Source organism: Dysidea avara, chromosome 13, assembly GCF_963678975.1.
Source record: "Dysidea avara chromosome 13, odDysAvar1.4, whole genome shotgun sequence".
NCBI lineage: Eukaryota > Metazoa > Porifera > Demospongiae > Dictyoceratida > Dysideidae > Dysidea > Dysidea avara.
In genome coordinates, this window is record NC_089284.1 from 972150 (window position 1) to 999861 (window position 27712).

Below are 27712 nucleotides of genomic sequence, written 5' to 3' on the forward strand. Positions count from 1 at the left end.
TTCAATGGCAAATGGGTGGCTAGAACAGTACGAACAGCATACAAAAGAATCCACAAAATGCACAAAAATTCTCTGAAGAGAATTACATGATACAACATAATAATGCAAATTTGTACATAACATTTTCATGCTTATTAAGTGATAATATTATTTTATTTATACAGTACACATGTACACTTAAAATAATTCTTTATACAATAGCTCTGTTTTCTATAAGAAGAAATGTCCTCTTGGCTAAAGTTCAAAGGAAAAGAAACACTAATCAAATGGCCGAGTACTGCAACCAATTCTCATGGGTTTTGCTTTCTGCTTGTAAGTCTTAACTTTCGATGCCCTCTTCTGTCATTCATCCGCAAGCTATAAAACTGAAAAAATCTATTAGCAAAAATTGCACAGTGTAAATTATTTACAAAACGTTTATACTTCATACGTGGATTTTATTTAATCATAGTATAAATAAAAACTACTTGTGTTGTTTAAACCTTTCTTAGATAAATAAATTACCAGAAAACTAGCGTTTCAACAGTTTGGGGATTTCAGAAGACTTTATCAGTAAAAAGAGTAACTTTTTAAAGCATTAACTCGTGGAGTTTACCTAGAAAAACGGTTTAAAGTTAGTCTGGTTAGTACATGATTAATTTTGGCTGATTAATATAAAATTATTTGTCATTTAATGTGCCAAAGGTTGGGGATAATAAAATCTCATGTGCATGAAAAATAGTGTATTTCTGTCAGGCTTAGTGGTCTGTTACAGCGATTTTAAAACTGCTTCGATGCATATCACGCTAATTCAATAATTTATCTAACCAACCTTACTATTCCTACTGCCCTTTATAATCTTAGGGAGTTGGCGAACTGTCCAAAAACTACTCGTTCCCTTTGCAGCGTGCTCAAAATCATCAAAGGAAGGTGTCGATTAGTACAACGTGGACTGTTTCTTTGATATCTGCCGGTATGCAATCCCGGGTAGGGTGTATACTATCTATGATTATAGTTACTTTATTATATGTAACTGTAACTAAATAGTTCAGTTACAAGTAATATGTAACGAGTTACTTGTAAATAGTCTCAGCACTGACAATTTTTCATTGCTTGGATGCTGCTGTCTACAATAATACTTTGGCAAGTTATAATAACCGGAAGGGGAATCAGGAATGGAAGGGAACGGTCACTCTGATAACCTATCAAGCACACTAGTTGTTAGTCTGGCGCCGCCCACCCCTTCGCATAAAGTAAGGGTCTGGTGAAATACAGATCAACTAAAATATTAGCTTTTCATGCTTTGGTACCTTTTCATGCTTTGGTACGCATCAACTAAAATATTAGCCAGTATTAACTACAAAACAAGTAAGGAAATATTAATCATTTTTCCCACTAAAACATAAAAATGTACGGTTAATTGTTAGTAGCAGAGCCCATATTAAAATGATCTCTAAACAGAGTAGAAACCTGCATGGTCAGCATGTTCTATATAATTTCATTGGTGTGAACCAAGCAGTCAAAGAAAAGTATCGAGAGAGAAAGTGGCAAAATGGGTACTACCATTAAATGTTTGTGTATCACCACAATGTGATACTGCAGTGCATCAACAAGTTACTATCAATGCTATTCTTGTCCAGAAAGTAAGCAATGACATTTTTTTGTTGGCCTTGCCATTTTTTTCCTATCTAGTAAACAACTACAGGCTACCAACACTTCAGTAACTCCACCACAGGCTTAGCAAACCCATGCAGCACGAAAGAGATTTGATAAAATTTTAACTTAACTTTCAGCCACTAAAATTATCACCACTAGTGTTCATTTTGCTCAATTGATGGTAAATCCATTCTAAAGTTAGTATTAGTATTAGGTTTACAAGTAAGGAGGCTCAAGGAGCCTGCAAAGCCTGATCTTTACAAAGTTGTTGCATTTAAGAAGATTATAAAATTGTAGCTAGGTTTGGAGCAGTCAGGCTGTTCCATTGAGAGACAACATGTCAAACAAACTGACACACTCACCACTAGTTTTACTGATACCCAAAAGATTCTTGTCCACTCACGTAAGTTTTCAAATTCTTTGTTAGGGCCATACTTATTGCAACATACAACAGTACTAAATTTCTCTTTCATAAATCAAGCCAAAAGTTCAGTTTTCAACTGAGTGGCCTTTGTTTATAAAACTCTGAATCTCTCATCAAAATCACGGAGATCTGCTATAGCACCTAAAATGTAATTCTCAGTCCTTCTTAGCTCTGGTCTACCACCATAGATAATATACCTAACAGGGATTAGTGACGCGCTTAAATGGAGGTTAATAGCTTAACTGTGGTTAGCACAAAAGGAATCACGCACGCCTCCAGCCAGTTACGCACGTGATGCAGAAGGCGCCATTTGTTGGCTCGTGTGATCGAACTTCAACTCGTCGTGCGTAAAAGTGAGAGACGGAGAGCAATGATATTTCATCTCTACCTCAAACGGAATGATGTCGTGATGAATAGGGTATCAACTTCTACTTTTACCCCGCGAACCACAGTGATAACCGTCAGAATGTGACCAGGAAGATTCTCAAGAAAGTTTCCGGTGTCACAGTGATATATGTTTCCCCGGGTAACGTGTTTCCCGCACACATATCCCTAGGGATCCGTGTTTCCCCGCACACATATCACTAGGGATCCGTGTTTCCCACCAAAAGCTGTCAGTGATATGTGTTTCCCGTAGCGATATTTTAAATATTTCACCGCACACATATCCCTTAGGGATTCGTGTTTCCCCGCACATATATCACCAGGGATCCGTGTTTCCCACTAAGATATAGCCATCGTGCAGTAACTCCAAGGTCCTATGGCTATAGTTGCAAACAGTACGAGATCCAACCATTCAGTAGATATATTGCTATATCTAGCTAATAGACACCCATGCATATTGCATGTATATAGCTATAGTATACTAACTAGCTATATAGCTACTATATAAGCTAATACAATAATTATACTAGCTAGCTATACTAATAATCAGAACTATAGTCATTTAAAATAAACTTTGTTGCTCTTCTCTGGACCTGCTCAATAAGTGTGATGTCCTTGACAGGGGCGGATCTAGGATTTATAAAGGGGGGCTCAGCAAAAGCATGCTGGAACTAGAGGGGCCTGGGGGCATGGCCCCCCCCCCCCCCCTAGGAAATTTTGAAAAATAGATGCTAAAATACTGCAATTTAGAGACATTCCCACATAAAATTCATAATATTTTCTGCCTGCAGATTATATATACTGCCTTTAGATTATAGGTATGGCTCTCTGAAGCATTTTGCTAATGGAAAAGTTTGGGTAGGTACAGACAACCAAGTACATGATGCACCCCTCTCACAATTGCACAACACTGAATAGGTGCATGTTAGAATAATAATGTTGAAAGTGGAAAATTTTGAAATTTGAACAATACAAGATTGAATCTGCGAGCATTTTCAATGGAAATTGTGTACCTGAATTAAGTATTGTCATACATATTAACTACACAAGTGGATGAATGAAGCCCTTTAAACAGACCAATACACTTCATTGTATGGACATTTTGTTAAATCATCTGAATTTACTTTGATTTTGTTTTTGTATCTGTGTGTTATACTCATTGATGGAGTCCTACACAGTAATAAATAAATAAAAAATAGATAAATGTATAGGTGTAGGCAGATTTGGAAAAATTTCAAATCTGTGAAATATCTTTCAAATCCACAAAGTTGCTGAGTCTAAATCATTTTGAAACAGTGAAATATCTCCAGGACTACAAACAGTATTATAAATCTTGGTGTCGTCAATGAATAGTAAAATTTTACTGATGGTAACACAAGACGGTAAATCATTCATGTAAATAATGAAGAGTAGAGGTCCCAAAATACTCCCTTGGGGAACCCCAGATAGAACCGGCAAGGGGGTAGATAATGACTGACTGCATGCCAAAGCTGTAGCTACATTGATTAGTTATACATAGCTGCAATCACATGATTTATATAGCTAGAGATAGTATTTTATTGTATATACATATACTTGTAGCTACTGTTTTATTAAACTGATGCTATAGCTACATAGCCAAATCACAGCACAGTTTAGCAGTTATAGTTGAATGCCAGTGAATGGCTTGATTTCCTCCATCAACATGTATAATTATAGCATTAGTTGTATAGGTATGGCTGCTAGCTATGATTATTAAAAGTGCATGCGCGCCTATATGCTATAACACTACGTACGTTGCACATGACTTTATAAAGGGGAAACATATTACCCGGGGGAACACATAACACTGTGACTTGTAGGTCGCTAGCGAGTTAGTGATATGTGTGCGGGGAAACACGGATCCCTAGGGATATGTGTGCGGGAAACACGTTACCCGGGGAAACATATATCACTGTGACACCGGCACTAGTTTGATCAATAGTGCTCTAGCCGCGGTGGCACACACAAATCACAACTGATTCTATCGGTAGATGCTCCAGTATCGTCTCGCCTAGTGAGTTATCACCTACCACCGGAAGTCCCCACTAACCAGTCATCGATCATTCTCCTCCCTTCACACAGGAAGGGAGTGAAATATAGAGGTAGGCGTAGAGGGTACCTGGCCTTTTAGGGTAAGGTTGCTGGAATTTTCTTTTGAAAGGAATTTATGGATTGGTTGACCGCAAATTAAGCTGGCTGGATTCCACATTTTAAAGTATAGCCCCTAGGAGGGAGGGAAAAGGGGAATGATAGCTAGGCCTGGTTCAGTTGGGGACAGGTGGATTGGCAGCTACATCAGTAGCACTCAAACATCAGCTACGTCGGTAGCAGTCACATCAGCTACGTCGGTAGCACTCACATCAGCTACGTCGGTAGCACTCAAACATCAGCTACGTCGGTAGCACTCAAACACCAGCTACGTCGGTAGCACTCACATCAGCTATGTCCGTGGCACTCAAACATCAGCTACGTCAGGAGCACTCGTATCAGCTACGTCGGTAGCACTCAAACACCAGCTACGTTGGTGGCACTCAAACATCAACTACGTCAGTAACACTCGCATCAGCTACGTTGGTAGCACACAAACATCAGCTACTTCAGTAGCACTCAAACATCAGCTACGTTGGCAGCACTCAAACACCAGCTACGTCGGTAGCACTCAAACATCAGCTACGTCAGTAGCACACATCAGCTATGTTGGTAGCACTCAAACATCAGCTACGTTGGCAGCACTCACACATGAGCTACATCGGTAGGACTCACGCATGAGCTATGTCAATAGGACTCTAACATGAGCTACATCAGTAGTACTCAAACCTGAGCTACATCAGTAGTACTCAATATGTCATAACACCTAGACTTGAGCTGTCAGTAGCATTCAATTTGTTATTAACACCCAGACACGATCTGTCAGTAACACTCAGACTTGGTAGCGCTCAAATGAGGCAAGTTGGTACTCAAACATCAGCTACATCTCACAATGTGAGCCAGGTTGGTAGCACTCACACGAGCTACAACGGTAGCACTCAAACATGAACTACATTGGTAGCACTCAGTCAAACACAAGCTATGTTGCAAACATGAGCTATGTCAGTAGCAGTCAAACATGACCTACGTCAGTAGTACCCAAACCTGAGTTACATCAGCAGCACTCAATATGTCAGTAATACCCAGACATGAACTACATCATTAGTAGCCAGACACGTATAGCACCCAGAGATGAGCTATGTTGGTAGCACTCTAATGAGGTAAGTTGGTACTGAAACATGAGCTACATCTCACAGTATGAGCTATGTCAGTAGCACTTAAACATGTGCTATGTCAGTAGCACTCAAACTGAACTACTATACATCAGTAGCACTCAGACATAAGCTACATTGGTAATACCCAGACATAAGCTACGTCGGTAGCACCCATACATGAGCTACATCGGTAGCACTCAAATGTGGTAAGTTAAAAGCATTTACACATGAGCTATGTCAGTAGCACTCAAACATGAGTCACAACTGTAGAAAAATACATTGGTAGCAGTCACATATGAACTACATCGATAGCACTCAAACATGAGGTACGTCGGTAGTAACCCGAGTGACATCGATAGCACTCAATATGTCAGCAACACCCAGACATGAGCTGTCAGTAGCACCCAGACATGAGCTACATCAGTAGCTGTAGCCAGAAATGAGCTATGTTGGTAGCACTCAAGTTGCAATTGGTACTCAAACATGAGCTACATCTCACAACATGAGCCATGTCGGTAGCACTCACACAGCATAAGCTACGCCGGTAGCACTCAAACATGAGTTACAACAGTAGAACTCCACCATAAACATATTGGTAGCACTCAAGCATGAACTACATCAGTAGCACTCAAAACATGAGCTACATTGCAAACACTCAAGAGTGAGTAGCACTCAAACATGAGCTACATCAGTAGCACTCAAAAGAGGTACGCTGGTAGAATTCAAACACGAGCTGTCAGTAGCAAGCAAACATGAGCTACAAACATCAGTAGCACTCAGTATCAGACATGAGCTATCTCGGTAGCACATAAACACGAGCAGTCAGTAGCACTCAAACATTAGCTATATCAATAGCACTCAGACAGGAGCTATATCAAGACACACGGTAGTGTGTCGTGCGGCCCAAGAAGCCGGCGCGTAACACCCGTGAGTATATTGACAGGAAGAAAGAAAACGCAATTTTCGCACGTCCGTAGCTCTGTGCTTCCTTGATGAAACAAGACGATTTTTGCTGTGGACATGCCCTCCAACTGCAGCCCTCCACATTCCAAATTTGAGCGACATCGCTTCGCGCGTTCCCGAGATATGCGACTTCAAAATTTGGCTCAGTTTCTTTGGTTTTTTTTTCTTCTTATTTTTCTTTTTCTTGTCGCACACTTACAAAAACTGCTATAAAACTCGAACGCCATATCCGATTGCCTTGAAATTTGGCACACAGAAGGGGGATATAAAGGCGCATCTCGGTACCAACTTTGGCTGGAATACGATAAACAGACAAAGAGTTATGAGCGATTATTCACGAAAAATAACACCAATATGTTGTCACGCCTACAGGGTAAACCGCGTATGGGAAGAAGCTGAAAATCGGTGGGTGAATAGGTTAACTATTGAACCTCAAACCTTTAGTGGTTTGAAAGAAATCGAGCTAAAAACCAGGAAGATACACCGAAAAAACCAACAGTGTGTAACAATTACGCAATCGAGATCAGCTAATAAAAAACGACTGCTTGCCACGCCTACCAGATAAACCGCTTGGGGTAATGCTTTGAAAATCGTTGTACAGATGGAGTAATCATCTTAGAAAGGCTCATCAATGGTGTAGAAGAATCAGACTTAAAGCCACGGAGTTATAACACGAAATCCAACTTGGTGCAGCAAGTGCGAGATCGAGATACTCTAATAGAGCAGTCATCCTAATAGAGCAGTCACCCTGAAGAGAATTCAAGAGATCAGCTAGAAATAAGAAACCTGTATAGAGATCAGCTACACACAAGTCACCCTGTAGAGAGATCAGCTAGAAGAAGTTACCTTGTAGGGAGTTCATGCAACTATGGAAAGAGATAGTTCAGCTAGAAAAAATCACCTTGTAGAGTTCAGCTACAAAGAAACCACCATGTAGAGAGTTCAGCTACAAACAAATTGCCCTGTGGAGAGATCAATAGAAGAAGTTACCTTGTAGAGAGTTCAGCTACAAAGAAACCATCATGTAGAGAGTTCAGCTACAAACAAATCTCCCTGTAGAGAGATCAGCTAGAAGAAGTTACCTTGTAGAGAGTTCAGCTTCAAACAAATCACCCTGTAGAAAGATCAGCTAAAAGAGGTCACCTTGTAGACAGTTCAGTTACAAAAAAACCACCATGTAGAGAGCTCAGCTACAAACTAGTGACCTTGTAGAGACATCAGCTAGAAGAAGTTACCTTGTAGAGAGTTCAGCTACAAAGAAACCATTCTGTAAAGAGCTCAGCTGCAAACAAATCACCTGTAAAGAATTCAGCTACAAATAAATCACCCTGTAGAAAGATGAGCTAGAAAAAGGTACCTTGTAGAGAGTTCAGTTACAAAGAAACCACCATGTAGAGAATTCAGCTACAAACTAGTGACCCTGTAAAGACATCAGCTAGAAGAAGTTACCTTGAGAGAGTTCAGCTACAAAGAAACCATTATTTAAAGAGCTCAGCTGCAAACAAATCACCTATACAGAATTCAGCTACAAACAAATCACCATGTAGAGAGATCAGCTAGAAGAAGTTAACTTGTAGAGAATTCAGCTACAAAGAAACCATCATTTAGAGAGTTCAGCTTCAAACAAATCACCTGTAGAGAGTTCAGCTACAAACAAATCTCCCTGTAGAGAGATCAGCTAGAAGAAGTTACCTTGTAGAGAGTTCAGCTACAAAGAAACCACCATCTAGAGAGTTCAGCTGCAAAGAAATCACCCTGTATAAAATTCTGCCACGAACAAATTGCCCTGTAGAAAGATCAGTTAGAAGAAGTTACCTTGTAGAGAGTTCAGCTACAAAGAAACCATTCTGTAAAGAGCTCAGCTGCAAACAAATTACCTGTACAGAATTCAGCTACAAACGAATCACCCTGTAGAGAGATCAGCTAGAAGAAATTACTTTGTAGAGAGTTCAGCTACAAAGAAACCACCATGTAGAGAGTTCAGCTGCAAAGAAATCACCCTGTAGAAAATACAGCCACAAACAAATTGCCCTGTAGAAAGATCAGTTAGAAGAAGTTACCTTGTAGATCGTTCAGCTACAAACAAATCACCCTGTAGAGAGATCAGCTAGAAGAAGTTACCTTGTAGAAAGTTCAGCTACAAAGAAACCACCATGTAGAGAGTTCAGCTGCAAAGAAATCACCCTGTATAAAATTCTGCCACAAACAAATTGCCCTGTAGAAAGATCAGTTAGAAGAAGTTACCTTGTAGAGAGTTCAGCTACAAAGAAACCACCATCTAGAGAGTTCAGCTGCAAAGAAATCACCCTGTATAAAATTCTGCCACGAACAAATTGCCCTGTAGAAAGATCAGTTAGAAGAAGTTACCTTGTAGAGAGTTCAGCTACAAAGAAACCATTCTGTAAAGAGCTCAGCTGCAAACAAATTACCTGTACAGAATTCAGCTACAAACGAATCACCCTGTAGAGAGATCAGCTAGAAGAAATTACTTTGTAGAGAGTTCAGCTACAAAGAAACCACCATGTAGAGAGTTCAGCTGCAAAGAAATCACCCTGTAGAAAATACAGCCACAAACAAATTGCCCTGTAGAAAGATCAGTTAGAAGAAGTTACCTTGTAGATCGTTCAGCTACAAACAAATCACCCTGTAGAGAGATCAGCTAGAAGAAGTTACCTTGTAGAAAGTTCAGCTACAAAGAAACCACCATGTAGAGAGTTCAGCTGCAAAGAAATCACCCTGTATAAAATTCTGCCACAAACAAATTGCCCTGTAGAAAGATCAGTTAGAAGAAGTTACCTTGTAGAGAGTTCAGCTACAAAGAAACCATTTTGTAAAGAGCTCAGCTGCAAACAAATCACCTGTACAGAATTCAGCTACAAACGAATCACCCTGTAGAGAGATCACCTAGAAGAAGTTACCTTGTAGATAGTTCAGCTACAAACAAATCTCCCTGTAGAGAGATCAGCTACCTTGTAGAGAGTTCAGCTACAAAGAAACCATTCTGTAAAGAGCTCAGCTGCAAAAAAATCACCTGTACAGAATTCAGCTACAAACAAATCACCCTGTAGAGAGATCAGCTAGAAGATATTACCTTGTAGATAGTTCAGCTACAAACAAATCACTCTGTAGAAAGATCAGTTAGAAGAAGTTACCTTTTAGAGAGTTCAGCTACAAAGAAACCATTCTGTAAAGAGCTCAGCTGCAAACAAATCACTCGTACAGAATTCAGCTACAAACAAATCACCCTGTAGAGAGATCAGCTAAAAGAAATTACCTTGTAGATAGTTCAGCTACAAACAAATCACCCTGTAGAAAGATCAGTTAGAAGAAGTAACTTTGTAGAGAGTTCAGCTACAAAGAAACCATCATGTGGAGAGTTCAGCTGCAAAGAAATCACCACTGCCCAAATTTCAAGGCAATAGCTCTTTCCAATCTGAAGTTATCAATTGTCAAAGTTGGCAAATTGGATGTGTGTGGAAGGCCCCTTTTCGCAAATCCGGTCACATATGTATTATATATATATAATTTCTACATTTACTGATAAAATATTTAAAGTACATCTACTTCATCTTTTCGTCTTCCTGTAGTAAAGAAAAAAAAACATAGGTTAAAAAAGTCCCAAAGCTGGCCATAGGCCGGCTTTGGGGTATACAAATACAAAAAGAAATGAAATCTAATCCAAAACAGCCAAGCTGTAAAAAAAGTGTGCGGCCCTCAGAAAGGCTATGGTGAAAAAAGATGTGAAATCCAAGGTGGCGGCCAAGAAATGGCTGTGATGGTAGGTTAATGTTAAAAATTTTAATAACGACAATTCAGGTGAATTTTTGTGCCGCTTCACAAAATTTACCTAAATTGTCATTATTAAAATTTTTACCATTAACCTACCATCACAGCCATTTCTTGGCCGCCACCTTGGATTTCACATCTTTTTTCACCATAGCCTTTCTGAGGGCCGCACACTTTTTTTACAGCTTGGCTGTTTTGGATTAGATATATTATGTCAGTAGCACTCAAAAGAGGTAATTATACAAGTCGGTAACACGGGCTACTACACTCAGACATGAGCTATGTTGGTAGCACTCAAACTCAAACATGAGTTACATCAGCAGTACTCAAACATGAGCTACATCAGTAGCATGCAAACATGAGCTACGAACATCAGTAGCACTCAATTTCAGACATGAGCTATGTTTGGTAGCACTCAAACATGAGCTATATTAGTAACACTCATACATGAGCTACTTGGTACATAGCACTCAAAGACGTAAGCTGGTAACACGAGCTACATCAGTAGCACTCAGACATGAGCTGTGTTGGTAGCACTCAAACATGATCTACGTCCATGTAACACTCAAACATGGGCTATGTCAGTAACACTCAAACATGAGCTATATCATTAGCATTATGTGGACATGATCATGAACCATGTTGGTAGTACTCAAACATGCTTTCATGAGCTACATCACTGATGCTCAAACATAACTACATTGGTAACACTCAGACATGCGCTATATATATTGACAGTACCCAGACAGGAGCTCCCAGACATGAGCTATGTAAGTTTGTAGCACTCAAATGAGGTAAGCTGGTAACACTCAAACACGAGCTGCACCAGACATGAACTACATTAGTTGCAGCCATACATGAGCTATGTCAGTAGCACTCAGATGAGGTAAGTTGGCAGCTCTCAAACATGAGTGATGTCAGTAGCAATCACACATGAGCTACGCCAGTAACACTCAAACATGAGCTATGTCGATAGCACTCAACCATGAGCTACATCAGTGAACGTGGGCTGCATCCATAGTACTCAAACATGGGCTACATTGGTAGCTCTCAAACATGAATGATGCAACATCAATTCTAGTAAAATTAATGTGATAACTATGTTGGTATCACAGTACAATCATGCATACATCAGCTACCTGACTATCAATCACAGTGAACGTGACCTCTTGTCATCACACATTTACACGACAGCTATACTGCATGCATCAGCTGTAGTTGCTATGTCAACAACACTGTACAGTCATTATATTGCTAGCTTCTGACTACATCAGTGGTAAAAAAATAAATAAATAAAATGAAAAATGGGACAGCCATAGTACTGCTATACATTATTACCATGCACTGTAGCAACAGCCACACATCAGCTATATTGTTACATAGGAACATGTCACAGCGGAGGTGGTAGAAACTTCAGCAGGGCAGCTACATATCAGCTTCATGATCAGGACAGCTACACCAGTAGCACTGTACAGTCTATACTGTTAGCATCAGACTATATCAATTACAATGGAGGTAGCAGAAACATCACCAGCGTAGCCACACACCCTCACTACATCAATTGCAGCTTCAGTGGACATGACAGCTACATCAGTAGCATTGTGCAGTCACATATATCAGGTATATTGTTACATCTGGCTATATACATCAATTGTAGTAGATGTGACATCTGGCTTTGTCATGATCCTACATCCACACATCAGATAGATTGCTACGAATAATGTACAGCAGAAGTGTCAGGAATTTCAACTGCATACTGAAAACACCTGACGCATTAGTTGCAGACGTAACAGCCATGCCAGGATAAATAATCCTGACCACATCACGATTGCGGCTACACATTAGTTGCGTTATTTGTACCTGCACCATTGACAGATCTTACAGATAGTAACAGCACAGGGCAGCTATGAGCTTTCTCACCTGACTGCATCACTATCACTCAGTATCAGTCACAGTGGATGAGACAACTATGTCAGTAATGCAATACAGTGGCCATAGCAATCACATGGGGTTGGGCTTTGGTCTCTGCAAAATCTTACATACTTAGCATGTCCAACCATGTGCTCTAAAGACTCCTCTTCACCCACACTGATCATAAAGGCCTAGTTCCTGCTTCAGCTATAACAATAGCACCTGACAGTGTCATTTGCAGTATATTTGACAGTTATACAGTGGTATAGCACAGTTCACTACAGATATGTATCAGCTATACATGACAACATTGATGGCAGTAAACAAAATGGCTACTCAGTTGCCTATACAGTAGCATATCAGTTACTGCACTTAACAGGACAGCTACATTTGTAGCATGGTACAGTGACACATCAGCTGATCACTACCACTAAATGGCAGGACTTGCAGCAGCTGTGGCCACAGTTTAAGCACACTTCAGCTACACCGAGAGCATATGACTATACCTGCTAAGTGACCAGCACAGTGTAGTCAGTCATCAACTTGAGCGTTAGCACCAGACTATATTATTTGCTGTAGCTAGATGTGGCAGCGATGTTCAGCAGCACATGTACAGTACACACATATCAGCTAAATCAATAACCAATAATCAAGATGACCAGCTGCTACTAGTACAGCTCACTTGCTGGGAACACCTTGACTAGAACTCCTAGCAATCAAAAAAAGAAAAACAAAACAAAAAAAAAACAGACTAGAATATTCTATATCAGCGTTGAAACCGGGTCACTACTGCTGACCCGGATGACCCACTGACCCGGATTTAACCCGGATTAAATTAAGCCGAGGCGCGCGATAAGAGCTATGTTTCGGGTATTCTCGAGCGAGCGAGACTACGTTTTGAGCGTTCGATTCGTGTTGAGTAAACGAGTAGTTATGTGATAACTAAGCCGGTAAGTTTATAATTTAAAATCATTCAGTGGGTTTGGTTCCACGTAACTACTGTGAGTTTACAGACAGCAATTGGGTGTGGCTTCATACATACTTAGTATTGCAATTTCCCAATATATTAAAATGGGTGTGGCTCACAAAAGTACTTAACATCCTGCTGCAAGACTAGACCTAGACTATATACAACTCATACATTAATCGATTAGTGGGCGTGGCTCCACAATAAATGGGCGTGGCTGAGCGTATGTTTGTAACGCGATAAGTGGGCGTGGCTCATGAAAGAGCTACGCAACTAGCGTTTATAGGTTCCACGTCGTCAAACGATCAATTTCGTTTCTCACGTGATCCAATCCGGGTCAGACCGGGATAATTTGTAAACCGGGTCAGACCCGGATGACTAGTCTGGCACCGCCCGCCCCTTCGCATAAAGTAAGGGTTTGGTGAAATACAGATACTAAATCATTTCTAGCGCCCAGATTCGGCGCTAGCCAATTAGTGCATGCCAATGACGTTCACACAGAAATCGCCTTGGCAACACAATGCTTTTGTTCGAATTGAAGTGCAATCATCTGACGTAACAAGCAATACGTACACTGTCTAATTGAATTCCTTTTGAAATGATTAGGTATTTGTATTTCACCAGACCCTTACTTTTTGCGAAGGGGCGGGCGGCGCCAGACTACCGGATGACCCGGAGAAAACGTGACCCGGTTGACCCGGATGACCCGACCCGGTTTCAACGCTGTTCTATATCCAGCTAGTCAGGATGTGACAGATAAGCAGCACACTATAACAGTTATGGTGACCACCGAACAAAGCAACCAAGTGAGTCTAGATCTAGTAGCACTACTTCAGGCAACAAGACAAAGTTGTACTAAGGTAGTTGATCATTACCACATGCCAGCGGTATCATGCACTAGTTTATTGAAATCACACCAGGCATGGTTAACACACATACCTACACTATAAATAGAGATGTGAGATTGCCCTAAGCAGTATCAGATTAGTGACACATAGACACATCAGACTGGGCTGTGCCTCAATTCTCCGGATATGGGGAACACGTCAATTATGATTGTGTCAAGAGTGCACAAATAGGTGAGCCAATATTACTCACTATGACTGCACTGCGAGCTGGGGACAGAGCGCAACTGCACATCAGCTAGGTCACCACATGACTATAGTGCAAAAATCCAACAGGCAAGCTATAGCTACGGCTACTGATACTGCCAACTTTGCACCACACTGGTGACACATCTATAGCAAGCAGTCTTAGCATAAGTCATAACTATGACCATAAAACTTCAATCAAACAAAGGCTGTAGTGTCACGCAGCTAAGTATCGATGAACTAAGCTGGGGTAGTCCGCTGACAGTGGATTGCTCGCCAGACCAGGGCATGGCACTGATACAACATCACTCACTTAACGTTTTGAAATAAATTCCTTTCTATACCGGCCAGTATCAACAACCAATAGCAATTTGCAGTTTCGAAACTGCGCTCAGTGCTGGCACGGTTTACATAGAGGTGGCCAGGGTAGCCATGAATAGGCAGACACACGTGCTAACCCTATGGCGCTAACGCTTAACTAATGACAGTGCCTATCAAAGGCGACAAGGCCTCATCTGGGCGATAGGAAAACCAAGCTCAAACAAGATGATCATTTTTGACAAGGTTAAACTACTCCAACTAGCCACTTAGAACCCCCTGCTACCCCATTATGGGCTTTCTTTGGGCTATGGAACTCTCGTCCAGATAGGCTCGAGTTAGCTGCAGGGGCCAAAAATCCTACATCGAGCCATACAGATTACAACAAAGGCTCGAAAACGCAATAGCAGCTACATGCTTGTCACCGACCTGCGTTGAGAGGGGATCACGTGACCTGATCACGTGATTAAACAACCTGACCACCTGCTAAAAAATATAGTTAATAGTGATACTACCAGCATCTACTAAATGTAATTCGATGAATACTTAATACCACCAACAACCACAATACGTGATTCGATAAATATGTGCTAACAATAGTTTGACAATCCTCGTTACGGTCACGTGAAAGTATTACGTAGTGCGCTAATGTAAACATGATGTAACGATAGTAACCGTTGAGAGCTCGAGCATGAACGTAGAAGAGACATTGCGAGTACTGTAGAGGGAGATAATGAACGAAGCCAGTCAGGTGCGCAGTTCACTCGAGAATGTCTGTGCTAGGGGCGAATTAGCTGTGGAGACAGCTAGGACTGGAAGAATTAAGGAATACGTATATTTTTATAGTTTATTATTGTAATTGTACATATGTATATAATTAAGTAACTTGTCGTAATTGTACATACTTATATAGTTAAGTAACTAATTGAAATTGTACACATGTAATTGCACATCAGCATTATACCCCTGGAGGGTCCTGCTGATTAACAATAAATAATAAATAACGTCCTGGAGTTGCTTCACGTCTTAAAGAAAGAAGACAGTCAGGAATGTTTTAAGTCTTTCTCCAAAGCCTTAATATCTACAATGCAGTCAGTGCTACACGTAAGTAAGCCAACAACACCAGCGAAGCTTAGAGAAATGATATGGATGGAATTCACAGACGTACGAGCCAACAAATTGCCAAAATATTGGAAGGAATTGTGTGAGGCATTAAGCTGTCCTCATATCATGAGAGAACCATTAGTGATGCAACTAACGAATCAGCAAATTTTTGAAGAAATGCTGACATCTATGTTCAAAACACATGTGGAACTACCAGCTGAAACACCAACCGAATTAACAGTGGACGAAGAGAATGTATTGAGGTATGCTTGTGGATATGTAGCGAAGAAACTGTACCAAAAATTTTTGAAGCAGCATGGTGAGAAGTACGCAACATTATAAGATTATTAACAGAGGTGGATTATATGAAGTAAATGATGAATCTTTTTTGCTATTTAAAAAAATTGAGAAATTTATGCAAGTGAGATTAAGAGCTCATCTTGAACAAAGAGTAAATGCCACTGTACAGTCATCCGGGAGAGAAATACTGGGAGTTGTAAAGAGAGATGTTAATGTTTTGTTTTACTGGGATGTTGTAAGCAATAGCATACAAAATGATGAGTGGAAGACTGAATTATTAACTGCCATAATAAGCATGTGGCTGACTATCCGTGGATATAGCATAACATCACAATGGATGGAACAGTACAAACACTTGTCATGTGTCAATAGCAAGAAAAAGAAAGGACTTCGTAAAGAATTAAAGAAATTATGAAACATCCTATATTGTTATATACTTTGTGATATTGTAATATACAGATGATTATTATAGCAATAATAATAATAATAATATTGCTTCTATGGTTTACCACGCTTTCTTCGTGGTAGTGGTGTTTCATTGATTTCAGCATCTTGAAGTAATGGCCTCTTTCTGCAGTTTCCACATGCAGGGTCTGTTGCCACAGTTTCCTGAATTCGTATTGACACAGTATTCTTTAAAAACTGATGGCTTGTTGGATTGTCATTGCGTCCTCCTTGAGCACGCTGTTTACCAAAGAATACCTCTAGGGGATCCTGGCAAAACTTCTCTGATAAAATATATTCAACACCTGGTTGGTTAAGTAAAAATTTAGCCATCTCCACAAATTACTTCACTGTAAGTAGATGCATATAGTATAATCTACATTGAAGGACATTGTATTTACCTGTTATGTGTAGCCCTTCTCTGGTCTCTAAACTAAGCAACATCATGTTTTTCTCTGCAGCTGTAAACTTGTGGTCACACCTTTCATCTACACTACATTTCCATTCCTTCAGGTAGTTCAAAAAGTCATTCTCAAGCCACTGCACAGCATGCACATATGCAATTATACAAAATCACAAATATAATTATGTGAACCTCAAAACGAGGATCATCTTTTTCAAAGGGTTTTAAGTCTGGCTTTTTCTTCTGAATCTCTTCTTCCAAGCACCTTGTCATGTCAAAAAATCTGTCAAAAGTTCTTACAAATCGTTCAGTCTCTTTGGTTTCTGGGCTTCCATAATAAGCAAAGGCTGAAGCAGCGGCGGAGGAAGTAGTTGATATGAGGGGGGGCTCTGCTGAGCTGACCCAGACTTATTTCTATAGTTTGGTAAGGTGAGACCAAAAAAAAAAAAAAAAAAAGGTCACAACCAACTGACAAGAGCTTTCCACCTCACCAGCTACCATTTCTAGCTGATAAACTACATAAAAATCCTTACATAGCTCGCTACACACTGACTACTTTATTAGAGTGACTGCTCTATTAGAGTATCTCGATCTTTATCACGGTTTTCAGCCCCACTCCAAGAAAGATAATTTCGGTGTGATATCATTCTGAGGGGGGGCTTAGCCCCCTAGCCCCCCCCCCTTCCGCCGCCTATGGGCTGAAGCAACAGTATTGCTTAACACCTATATAATTTATATTGTTCATGGTCAGGCTAATTAACTCCTTCATACATGCATAATAATGTGCTTACCTGAGCAGCTAAATTTACTCTCATCCTGGAGTATGAGTTTAAATGAATATGTTCATTAGTCAATTTCCACAGTAGTTTAAAACCAGACTTGGACATTTGTTTGTTGTGTAATCTTGTGAGGTGTTCCCAGCTGATGTACTGTCCATTGATCTGCATCATGCATACCATATTATTCATAATATGTATTATATAGCTAATATAATTATAGCTAATACCATGCATTGTACAATAATTATGTAATATGCAGTGCTGGAGACGAAACATGTGTGTATACATTGATCAACTTATAACATTAATTATTATCAAGAGTCCATAATAAAGAAGAGAGTGTCTAACTTCAATATGACCTATCAAAAATGACCCCGTTTAGTAGCTCCGTATGTTATAGTTTATTCACGCATATCGCAGACGTGTTAAATAAGCCTTATCGACACCTCACCTTCTAGCTCTTCAATACAGCCGCCTGAAGCCGCATTGAATCACGTGCGCTTTGCTGAATAGCATGGTTTTGATTGTGGGTTTCTCAAGTTGAAAGCGTGGCGTATGGAACATGGGGACACTCCTACTCGCTTGCAGTCTCGAAAGCGAATTTGTCGCCCGTCAAGCTCCCAAAACGATCTTGCCACTCTTCGACTGAATCATCAACTGGTTGGTTATTTGACGAATGTGACCTGGCTTCAGACGATAGTTACTGTGAAGAATGGGACACAGCATTGATGGAAGGAAATCACAGTGAGCCGTTGGTGATGCCAATCGAGCCAGAGGCAATGTCATCATCAAGTTTTGTTGCTGCTTATAATGATCAGCTTCTGTTATCTAGAGCACTTGATGAATCATCTGTACCTAGGTCAACATCCCTACCTCCAGTGATTCCACCTGTAACTACTACGTGCATAGAGCAAAAAGAGTTTTTGCAAAGTATCATTGACAGCATAGCTGGTAAATTCCCAGAACTAGTGTTTACATTAAGATACAATGGCCTGGACAGCACCAACCCCGTGTTAGAAATATCACAGAGGGCAGTGTTTAATCACCCCCCACTTGGATTGACCCCTCGAGTGTGTGTTACCATTCAGAATAAGCACTACAAAGTTCATGTTATGATGAGACCATGGAGTGAAGGAGAGATAAAATCAATTAATGACGTAGAAGAACTTTGTGATTTATTTTGCAGGAGATCTCTGTACAAATTCTGTCCTGGAATTGATCCTGTGCATTATGAGAATCAGTACCACAAAACAATTCGATTTCATATCAAAAGTGTTCGGCAGTCAGAATTTCCATTTTCACGAGTAGATTCTGTGAATTGCAAACTCTGGTTTTTACCTGCATCAAACTGTAAGGTAGCAGAGAAAGATGCTAGTGAAATGAAATGTCCTCCTTGCAAACGTTTGGTCCATGACCTAAACCTCCAAAGAAAACGTACCCTGGAAGAAAGCCCAAGCAGAAGGATAAAAAGGCAATGTCCCTCTTCAAGAGCACGCCTGCAGTATATGTCACCTGCCAGCAAGCAAACACGTAAACGGTATGCTCAATATCAACGATCCAGTAACATTCGGAACTTACGAAGGCTAGAGGATAGTGAGGTTGTGCTCAGTGATGAACAGAATGTGGAGATGTGTGCAGTAATGGAAGCAACACAAGCTGAAGATTTGGATAAGCTGTACCAGGAAGGAGACCAGCATGGAGTAGGAAGTCTAATGAAGACATTGTGGTTGACAGATAAAGATCGCCAGCAAAAGCAGTTTTTCTCAGATCAGGAAAAGAATAGTAAGTGATATTTTTTTGTTTTGCATTACTTTTGTCTACTCTTTTCTTTCAGCTAACGGAGGTCGTGGGAACAGGTGGAACATGATTACTATCCGTATGGGTAAGTGAATTATTATACCGTATTATTGCTTTCACACTGTTTGTTCCTGTAGCCCTAGCTATTTATACTCGTAGCCCTGCAGCCTACAAAGCTCTGCAAAGTTTTGATATTTTAAAATTACCATCAAAATCCACCATGCAAGCATTCACTGGAGCTTTCATGCATGCTCCAGGAGCAAGTAACGTTTGCATCATTAAGCAAGTGGCCCAGTATGTTTTATTTAAAGAAGACTGTCGAAAGAATGGACGACAAGAGCCACAATCAGATGGAGCCTTGATATTTGATGAGGTCAAGGTGGCCTGTCAGTTAATGTGGAACTCCCGCAACCACCAACTAATGGGGTTGGCAATGACATCGAAGGACATGGCATCTTTGAGCGATGTTTACCGCATTCTAAAAGATCCTGAAGCCAGCCAAACATCTTATATTCTACAATTTATTTGGAGAGACCTTACCAGCAGCTATGACATAGTGGGTCCTTACTATACATCTGCTGCCTCAGTGGAAGCCACTTTTGTAGTGGCTTGTTTGTTTGAAACCATCAAGCTTTTTCAACATCATGGTCTGAAGACAAGTTTGTTGGTCTGTGATGGAGGATCTGCAAATATTGCTACAATTAAAGCAAGTCATTACTGCCATGGGGCGTATTCGATCAAAGAGGATGGGAATGACAGATATGAGGTAGAGCCATGGATGATTAACCCTTTTAATCCTCCAAACAAGATTTTCTGGTTGATTTGTCCATCACACCAGGTAACTGTAATATGATGGTTGTGTTAAGTAATTGCTCTATTTCATAGTTGAAGAATATGGTCAATGCACTGTTTTCATCCAAGGAAGGAGGGACGAAACAGTTTAGACGGGGAGACTCTACAGAGTTTGGATGGAAAGCAGTCACAGACTTGTATGAGAGAGAGCTGCTACGGGTACACAATGGTCAGGCAAGAATGGTACCAAGATTGAGGGAGGCTCATTGTTTACGTGACTCATGGACAAAACTGAATGTATTGCCAGCTAAAATTATGCAGGTAAATTTGAGGTTGTATTTAAAAATAGAAATGTTATGTGACTTATACAACCTTGTATTGTGTTTATGTACCACTTGTTTATACAGCAGGAGCAAGTCCTTGGTGAACTATTTTGGTACGTGAATCAGAATCCTCCACCAAACGATGCAGCAAAAGCGCAGGAGACTTTTGCCTACCTAGAAGCTTGCAGTTTCATTTTTGAACAGGGATTATTGTCACACGATCAGATCAAAAGCTTAGATAGCAAGGTCCATCAGAACATTACAAAGGGGTATGATTATTTTTCTGAATGGTTAACTTCTATCCTAAAGAAAGGTACTGCCATACTATGGTATTATATAGGTACTGAACCACATTGTACTTGTTATTAGATCCTCAATATCCTCATACATCATCTACCCAGCGGTCATTCCTCTCTTGGCAAAGTAAGTTTGTTTACCATAAACAATAACTGTACAAGTGTCAAGCTGTTTAGATTTAGCCGTATAATTATTTATATGACTGACAATCATTTGTATAATCTTGTTTAACAGCATGGGACCTACTACGAATCGATGTATATGGATTTCAAGCATTCTCCAAGTGGTTTCTATCAACGTATCCTACATATTTTATCTCTCCAATTCGCCTGTCAGGATCAGCTGTGGAAAGCTTGTTTAGCCAATACAAGTTTACTGCTGGTGGAAAATTGGACTCGGTGAATTATACTACTGCTCGAGCTGCTCACCTAATCAAGCAATGTGCTGCTACACATCACAGCGGTGTCAACTACAGGGATGAACAGCTAAGTCTAGTACAAATTCCTCTGGAGAAGAAGTCGTACAATAAAAAATCTGTGTAATTTTTTAATCACATTGTTTGTATTATAATGAATGAAAATTACTTCTTACAACAAAAAATCAGTGTAATTTTAAATCACATTGTTTGTTAAAAATCACTTCTTACTTCCTAGCTTAGTTTCTAATTTGGCATGATGAGCTAAAAGCGTAGGTCTTAAATTTATGTCAACTGTTGATGCCAAGCCTTTCTTTGTTGCCAGCTGTTGCTTTGTTGCTGACAAGAATTCTTGAATTCTTGTATTACAGATTTTCCTTGTAAATGTTTCAAATACATTCCTAATGGCATCTTCTGAATAGATCGTTATGTTTGGTGACTTTGAAGCCAGTATCTCTTTGAATGTATCGAAGAATTTTGTCTCTTCCTGAATTCTTTCATGTGTTATCTAGAAGGAAGACAGTTATTTAAATTGATCACAACAAAGAGTAAGCTAACCTTAATTAAATTGTCCCCTTCTTGGTGTAGCCAATCAGGATTCACAGTTTCTTTGACTGCAGTATCCACTTGTCTCAAAAATGGTATAAATGTAGGATCAGGGGAGTACATGTATCCTTGGTCACGGTACTTGAGGTAACTTGGCATACTGACTTTATCCTTGGAATTCATACAGTGCAAAATCGATATCTCCTGGGATAAAATATTCCTTTGATCATCTTTGCAATGCTTCATTTCTTTGTAATGAAGATGGAGCAAGTCTGATATAGCTGCACCACCAAAACGAAAATACACATCATCTCCATCAGCTACCTGTGTTGTACTTTTATTACTGGAACTTGTGGTACTGGAATTATTACTCTGAAAATGGTTAACATGACCCAGTAAGCAGTGGTACAATGCTGATGATATGGTCATCATCACAGGATTACTCACTGGGACAGGCACATCATTTTCTTCACAGAATCTTAGCCACATTGTTCGAGATTCGTCAATCTGATAACCAACTGGATCAGGTAGTCCAATTTCTAACATGGTGTGCTGGCTGGCTAATAAGAAGGCACTGCAGTACTTCTGCCACTGAAACTGGAAACGCAAAAAGGATTCAGGCCCCTTTTTACACTCTTTATACAGACCAACAAAACACAGTCGATGGCTCACGATTATATCCTTAAGGGGCTGCTCTGTATCATGGAGCTTGACAGTGATTTTCTTCAACTTTTCAGAAAATAGCTGTTCATCAAATTTGACATAAACCTCACTTAGAAGTACAGAAAGATCAACTGACTCTAAAGATGCCAGCATCTCATTTCTCTCTCTCTGGTTCATTACTTTCGACTTTTTTTTCTTTGGTGGTGGTAAGCAGCTTTCTGGTGTCTGTGACGGCTCTTTATTGGCTGGAACTGCTCGTTTTCCTCGGCCCTTTCCTTTCTTCTCTGCAGTTGGTTTGGAGCCATCTCGCGTTCTAGAAAAGCTATAGTATAATTACGCGTCAATGTTCAGACTTTAGTTACTACCTGTTCTCCTTAGTCATCCCTCGTTTCTGCCTTACAGTAGCTGCTTCTAGCTCAAGTTCCAGCGGACATTCACTCTCGGAATTTCGGCTTGCCACGCTACAAGAACGGGGCTTACGTTGAGAATTAAGCCTTATAACGCTTTAAAAACTTACCCCTTGTGAATCTTATCTTTACCTGCTGCTTTACTCCTGGTAGTTCTTTTCACACTTTCAGCAGTCGCCATGCCGCCTTGCTAGCTGTTAAAAGTATCGCACGTGACGGCGCAGATCGCTCAATTCATTAGGGCTCGCGCGTGGCAAATTAACGCTAATCAACAATTCTTTAAGGGAAGCCAATTCACCTTACTTTACTTAACGGGGTCATTTTTGATGGGTTATATTGAAGTTAGACACTCTCTTCTTTATTATGGACTCTTGTTATTATGCATATACATGCACATGTACAATATCATGACACAATAATTATTATGTAACCTACACAGGTATGTATATAATATATGCTGAATGTTACATGTATTGTAATTCTTACCCACAATGCTCTAGCTTGATTGTGACCAAACGAATTTGACCAAGCGTTTCGCACTGTTTTGATGAGGTGAGGGACATCTGATATAAAATATATATCCCTCTTTTCACATGAATATGGATTTGGCACTTTGTAAACCACTTCAGAGTAGTCAGATGTGGAGTTTTCTACTGTTTTGCGATGCATTCGGAAAAATTTAGGATTGCATGAACCCTTGTCACCAGTTAAAGATATTACCTTAAGTCCAACTGCTTCGAGATGTCTGACTACATCCCACACCAGTGGGAATAATACATCAGCAGAGAGGTCAGTGGTGGGATACTGGGCATATGGAAATTGAATGTTATTAACAAACAGGCCCCTGACCATGAATACAAGCATGTGCTTTGCAATTATTGGCTTTGGTTGTTGTGTGTCATCTTTCAGTATTCTTTCATACAGCTGAAGTGTGTTGTTGATGGTTCCTACATCTACAAATCTTATTATCTTGCACTCATGCTTATCATACACTAACCCTTCTTTTCATCGAAAACAACAGAAACGTATTTTTGGTGATCTTTCAATGAGTCAAATTTCATAGCTGATAAAAGTTGTTGTGTTACCTCTGGTTGAATTCCAGTACCCTCTTTAATAATATGGGTATAATCTTGTAGTGTTCGACCACATGGAAGAACTAGTGTTTTCCGAAGCGTGTCATATGCTGTACCAGAAAGCATCTTCAAATAAAGACACCAACGAATAAACATTGGATGCCATCTCCGTTGTGTAGGTGGTCTTGCAAGATTTTTGACTTGTTCACTCCAGAACAGATGGTGAAAGTTGTTGGGTTGATACTTGTGTTCAATTTCTTTAGAATGATCCTGTATGATTTTGCACAATCCAGTATGTAAATTGTTATCAATATTAATGCTCTGGGTGTCAAAGGATTCTTTTATCTTTTGTTGAAGGTAACTATTCTTTTTCTGTGTAGCATGCAGTTTCTTTCCAACAAGTGTTAGTTTCTCCTTTTGTTCTGATGGTTTAAGCCACCTGTCATTGGTATGGCTGCTGATGTTAATAATCTGTGTAGGTGACATGGCTTGTTGTTTCAGCCATCTGTTATAAATAGACCTTAATGTTGGTCTGTAATCTGTGCAACTGATGCATCTAGCCTTCTCGGTAAGAATTGTACAGTTAGAAGTTCTGATTGTCTGAGAGACTAACTGCCCATCATGACCATATATCCTGCAAGAGTGATCAACATATGCTGCTACTTCTCCAGATGCATGGTAAAGCTTCCCCATTCTATTGTTCATTAGTTCAATAAAGTGATGTTCTGGATGTCCTGAGCACACATTTAGGCCATCTAACTGCAATAGCAACATAGCCACTTGGTTTTTATCAAGGCTTTCAGGAAAACTATTAAACGGGGGTATCTCTTTGCTGATTTCATGCTCGAATATTGTTACCTTCCAAGTCAGGTTTGAATAGATGTGTAGCGAGTGTGATATTCTTAATGAATGGGTGGAAGAAGAAGCGAAATCCTGTAATTTGTAAAAACACAGATGACTGTTGCATGCAGAGCTAACTATATTCCAGTTTAAAGATGGTAGTGTCATTCTTCTAACTCTTTCTAGTGTCAATGGTAGATGAGGTGATGACAGCGGCAAACATGTTGATGACATTGGCAGTGTCACACATGATGATAACGACTCCCTGGGTAAAGCCGGCAAGAATGATTGTAAAAGCGGTGTTAGCATTGGTGAATATGTTGACAGTGGTGGTAGTGGTGTTAATAACACATCTGCTGACTGTACAACTGAATTTAAAAATGTGTATGGTGTACTTGGTGAACCATACTTTGATAGTGGCAATGACAGTAATGACTTGTTACTAAATGGTGACAAAGGATTCTGTGATGATGGTAGCAATGATGGTGATAGTGATAGAGGTGTCCGTAATGGCAGTGATGTGGATGGACTAAACAGTGATGGCAAGTTAGACAGTAATGGTATTCTAGGTGGTAATAGTGAAAATAATGTTGTGGTTAATCTGGTGGTGATGACTGTTATCTTTCTTGGACGCCCAGGTGGTCTTTGCATTAAAGCCTGTTGTTTCTTTTCACGGTTCTTGTGTTGTCTTCCAATTAACACCCTCCTTTGTCCCATCAGTGCAGATGCAAATATGCCTGTAATTACTGTACCTGCATGTGCAGTAGCCATGTGTATTATCACTATAGTCACCAGGAAATATATGCCCTATGGCTACCTTTACTAGCCAACCTTGTAAACAACTTTAGTGAGTACAATATTCATTAACTGTTGTGTTACTTACACTCACTAAAGAAAGTTATTCATATGTTCACAAGCATGTTTGATGAATTGCTACTACGGGGGAGTGAAAACTACGAAACCCATTTTCATTTCACTCAATATACTTTCCTAAAACAAGGAAATTTTGAAAAATTAAAGTGACAATTACACTTCTTGGAGTTTTGTGGTTGCACTGAAACAATTCTCTTTCTATAAATATCACTTGTTGCTTAGAAAATACTACAAAAGTGTTTGTGGGCGGACCCAGTGCATTATGTCATAATTTACGTAATCCGTACAGCTTTCCATGTGAGCATAAGTAAGAATACTTACGTGAGAATTTTTTAAGAGTAAGTAGAATACAATATTACGAACGACTTATGAAGTAGCGGTGCACAGACTGAATACTGTCCTTGCTCTAGTAGCGGATAGTTAGCAACCAAAAAGGCGCTTTAATTTGTGGGTGGGTCCGCGTACAACCCGTAACGAGGATTTGCCGTGACGTCAGTACGCGTTGCTAAGTTCGTCACTAATCCCTGTTATTATCTATGCTACCACACTGGTTCTGCCGAATGAATTTCCTTCCATTCTGGTTCTTCCTGCTATAAGCATCGTTTCTATAACTACAGCAAAGACTAAATTCACCACAAAATGACTTCTTTGCATTCGTCACCAACTCATCTTCTTCATCTTGTGTTCCCTCGTGTTGTCACCTGATGACAGTTGCAGGTCACGTGATAAAATCCCACATTAGCATAATTCGAGGCATAATTATAGCCGAAAGGCTAGTTATCGGCTACAAAAAACAGCCGGCTCGTTTTGTTTGTCACAAACGTAACATAGTATAGTGTTTGAAAGTGATTTAGAGGATATATATCTAGGAACTTTAGGCGTTCCGTTCCGGAGAATAATGCCACGGAATATGCCATTCCGTTCCGTGCCATAATAGAGGACTTGCAGCGTGACGTAAATCATCGTAATTGCTAAGCAACCGTAGCTGTCGGCCATGTTTCGGGACAGTGTTTTGGCTGAAAAGCGCTTTCTCAGGATTTCGTACAGGCTGTAATGAAGCGAATCATTGTTGAGTTGTGTTGTAAATACCACACAGCTCGTTAAAAAAGGCGACGAAGTTAGAATTGGTGAGTAATGTATCGAAATTTAATTAGCCACCTATTTCACGAAGCCAATGATAAGATCTTCTATTTCGAAACCAGCCCCGCTTCCCAGTGCCACTATACCCAGCGCTTAGTGAATAAATCTCGTTACCTTCATTCTGACCCAACATGCGCCATAGAAAGTTGTACCGAAACATGTCTGCCTAGCAACAGTTGCTTCACACGTGCAAGTCCTCTCATACCACCCAGAGGAGGCTGGACACGGCACACGTGAGCGCATCTGTTTCAATGTAAAAAGCAATCGAGCTTCTAATGAAGTTTCTAAGTACACCACTCGAAAATGCAATCAATTTCTTCTCCGTTCGAACAATCTACCCCACCCTTTAAAGTAGTAAATTCCTCGTTCAACTTAAGTGTATCACGTGAGAAAGCAGCGCGGGAATGTAATGGATGGTCAGGATTGCGCGAGAGCATGTACTCCGGAAAATTCTACTCAGAAGCGTGCAAGAAGTTCCCCAACGCTGCAAACACCTCATAGAGAGCCAAAGCGGATTCCTCTTAGACAGCAGGACCAGAATAGGAACAGTTTGTCGCCACGTGTTTTATCACAAACCTTTAGAAACAGGTCGAATCATATTCATAATCCTAAACCAAAGGAGAGATGGACTGATTCCGAATTAAGAGCACTGACTGATTTTGTGCTGTTTCATTGTGAAGGTAATGCATGGCCAGCTCACAAGCGTGAAGATTTCTGGGGAAGTGCCAGTGAATTTGTGCAAGCTAGATCAGGCCTGAGCACGTGCAGAACTGG

General features: G+C 40.1%; 4 protein-coding genes across 10 annotated transcripts in view; 2 read left to right on the forward strand and 2 right to left on the reverse strand.

Annotated features, from left to right (window-relative positions):
• LOC136242375 (uncharacterized) lies at nt 1–27141 on the reverse strand. 6 transcript variants are annotated; one of them, XM_066033787.1, is made up of 5 exons: nt 26120–27141; nt 23499–25677; nt 17186–17934; nt 16992–17130; nt 15582–16940 (listed from the first exon to the last, which is right to left on the reverse strand). In XM_066033787.1, exon 2 carries the CDS (start codon nt 25640–25642, stop codon nt 24005–24007), a length of 1638 nt encoding a protein of 545 aa, XP_065889859.1. In that variant the 5' UTR covers nt 25643–25677; nt 26120–27141; the 3' UTR covers nt 15582–16940; nt 16992–17130; nt 17186–17934; nt 23499–24004. The 6 variants fall into 6 exon arrangements, 5 of the variants coding, with proteins under 5 accessions (XP_065889858.1, XP_065889859.1, XP_065889856.1 ...); XM_066033784.1 differs by having other exon boundaries at nt 17186–17716; nt 17785–17934; nt 23499–27141; XM_066033785.1 differs by having other exon boundaries at nt 16549–16940; nt 17186–17407; nt 17785–17934; nt 23499–27141.
• LOC136242374 (uncharacterized) lies at nt 18082–23386 on the forward strand. The gene is made up of 7 exons (XM_066033782.1): nt 18082–19554; nt 19607–19654; nt 19707–20407; nt 20455–20682; nt 20769–20997; nt 21054–21107; nt 21216–23386. The coding sequence occupies exons 1-7, from the start codon at nt 18501–18503 to the stop codon at nt 21521–21523; spliced, it is 2622 nt and encodes an 873-aa protein (XP_065889854.1). The 5' UTR covers nt 18082–18500; the 3' UTR covers nt 21524–23386.
• On the reverse strand, nt 21045–23332 carry LOC136242379 (uncharacterized). Its single transcript, XM_066033794.1, has 4 exons — nt 23123–23332; nt 22971–23066; nt 21955–22918; nt 21045–21904 (listed from the first exon to the last, which is right to left on the reverse strand). Exons 1-4 carry the CDS (start codon nt 23191–23193, stop codon nt 21617–21619), a joined length of 1419 nt encoding a protein of 472 aa, XP_065889866.1. The 5' UTR covers nt 23194–23332; the 3' UTR covers nt 21045–21616.
• LOC136242372 (uncharacterized) overlaps nt 26776–27712 on the forward strand; it is a 4547-nt gene continuing 3610 nt past the window's right edge. Inside the window, exon 1 of one of the 2 annotated variants that reach the window (XM_066033777.1) lies at nt 26776–27711. In XM_066033777.1, the coding sequence (XP_065889849.1) occupies nt 27348–27711 (364 nt within the window). In that variant the 5' untranslated portion in view covers nt 26776–27347. The remainder of the gene's footprint in view (nt 27712) is intronic. The other variant, XM_066033778.1, reaches the window with a different exon arrangement.

Bases quoted from the DNA above. Each gene is read 5' to 3' on its own strand.
- LOC136242374 (XM_066033782.1), top strand. From the start codon at position 18,501: ATGGAAGGAAATCACAGTGAGCCGTTGGTGATGCCAATCGAGCCAGAG. The intron at 20,683-20,768 runs GTAAATTTGAGG...TTGTTTATACAG, and splicing joins TGCCAGCTAAAATTATGCAG to CAGGAGCAAGTCCTTGGTGA. The intron at 20,998-21,053 runs GTACTGCCATAC...ACTTGTTATTAG, and splicing joins AACTTCTATCCTAAAGAAAG to ATCCTCAATATCCTCATACA.
- LOC136242379 (XM_066033794.1), bottom strand. From the start codon at position 23,193: ATGGCGACTGCTGAAAGTGTGAAAAGAACTACCAGGAGTAAAGCAGCA. The intron at 22,919-22,970 runs GTAGTAACTAAA...TAGCTTTTCTAG, and splicing joins GGGATGACTAAGGAGAACAG to AACGCGAGATGGCTCCAAAC. The intron at 21,905-21,954 runs GTTAGCTTACTC...TCTTCCTTCTAG, and splicing joins AAGGGGACAATTTAATTAAG to ATAACACATGAAAGAATTCA.
- LOC136242375 (XM_066033786.1), bottom strand. From the start codon at position 25,696: ATGGCTACTGCACATGCAGGTACAGTAATTACAGGCATATTTGCATCT.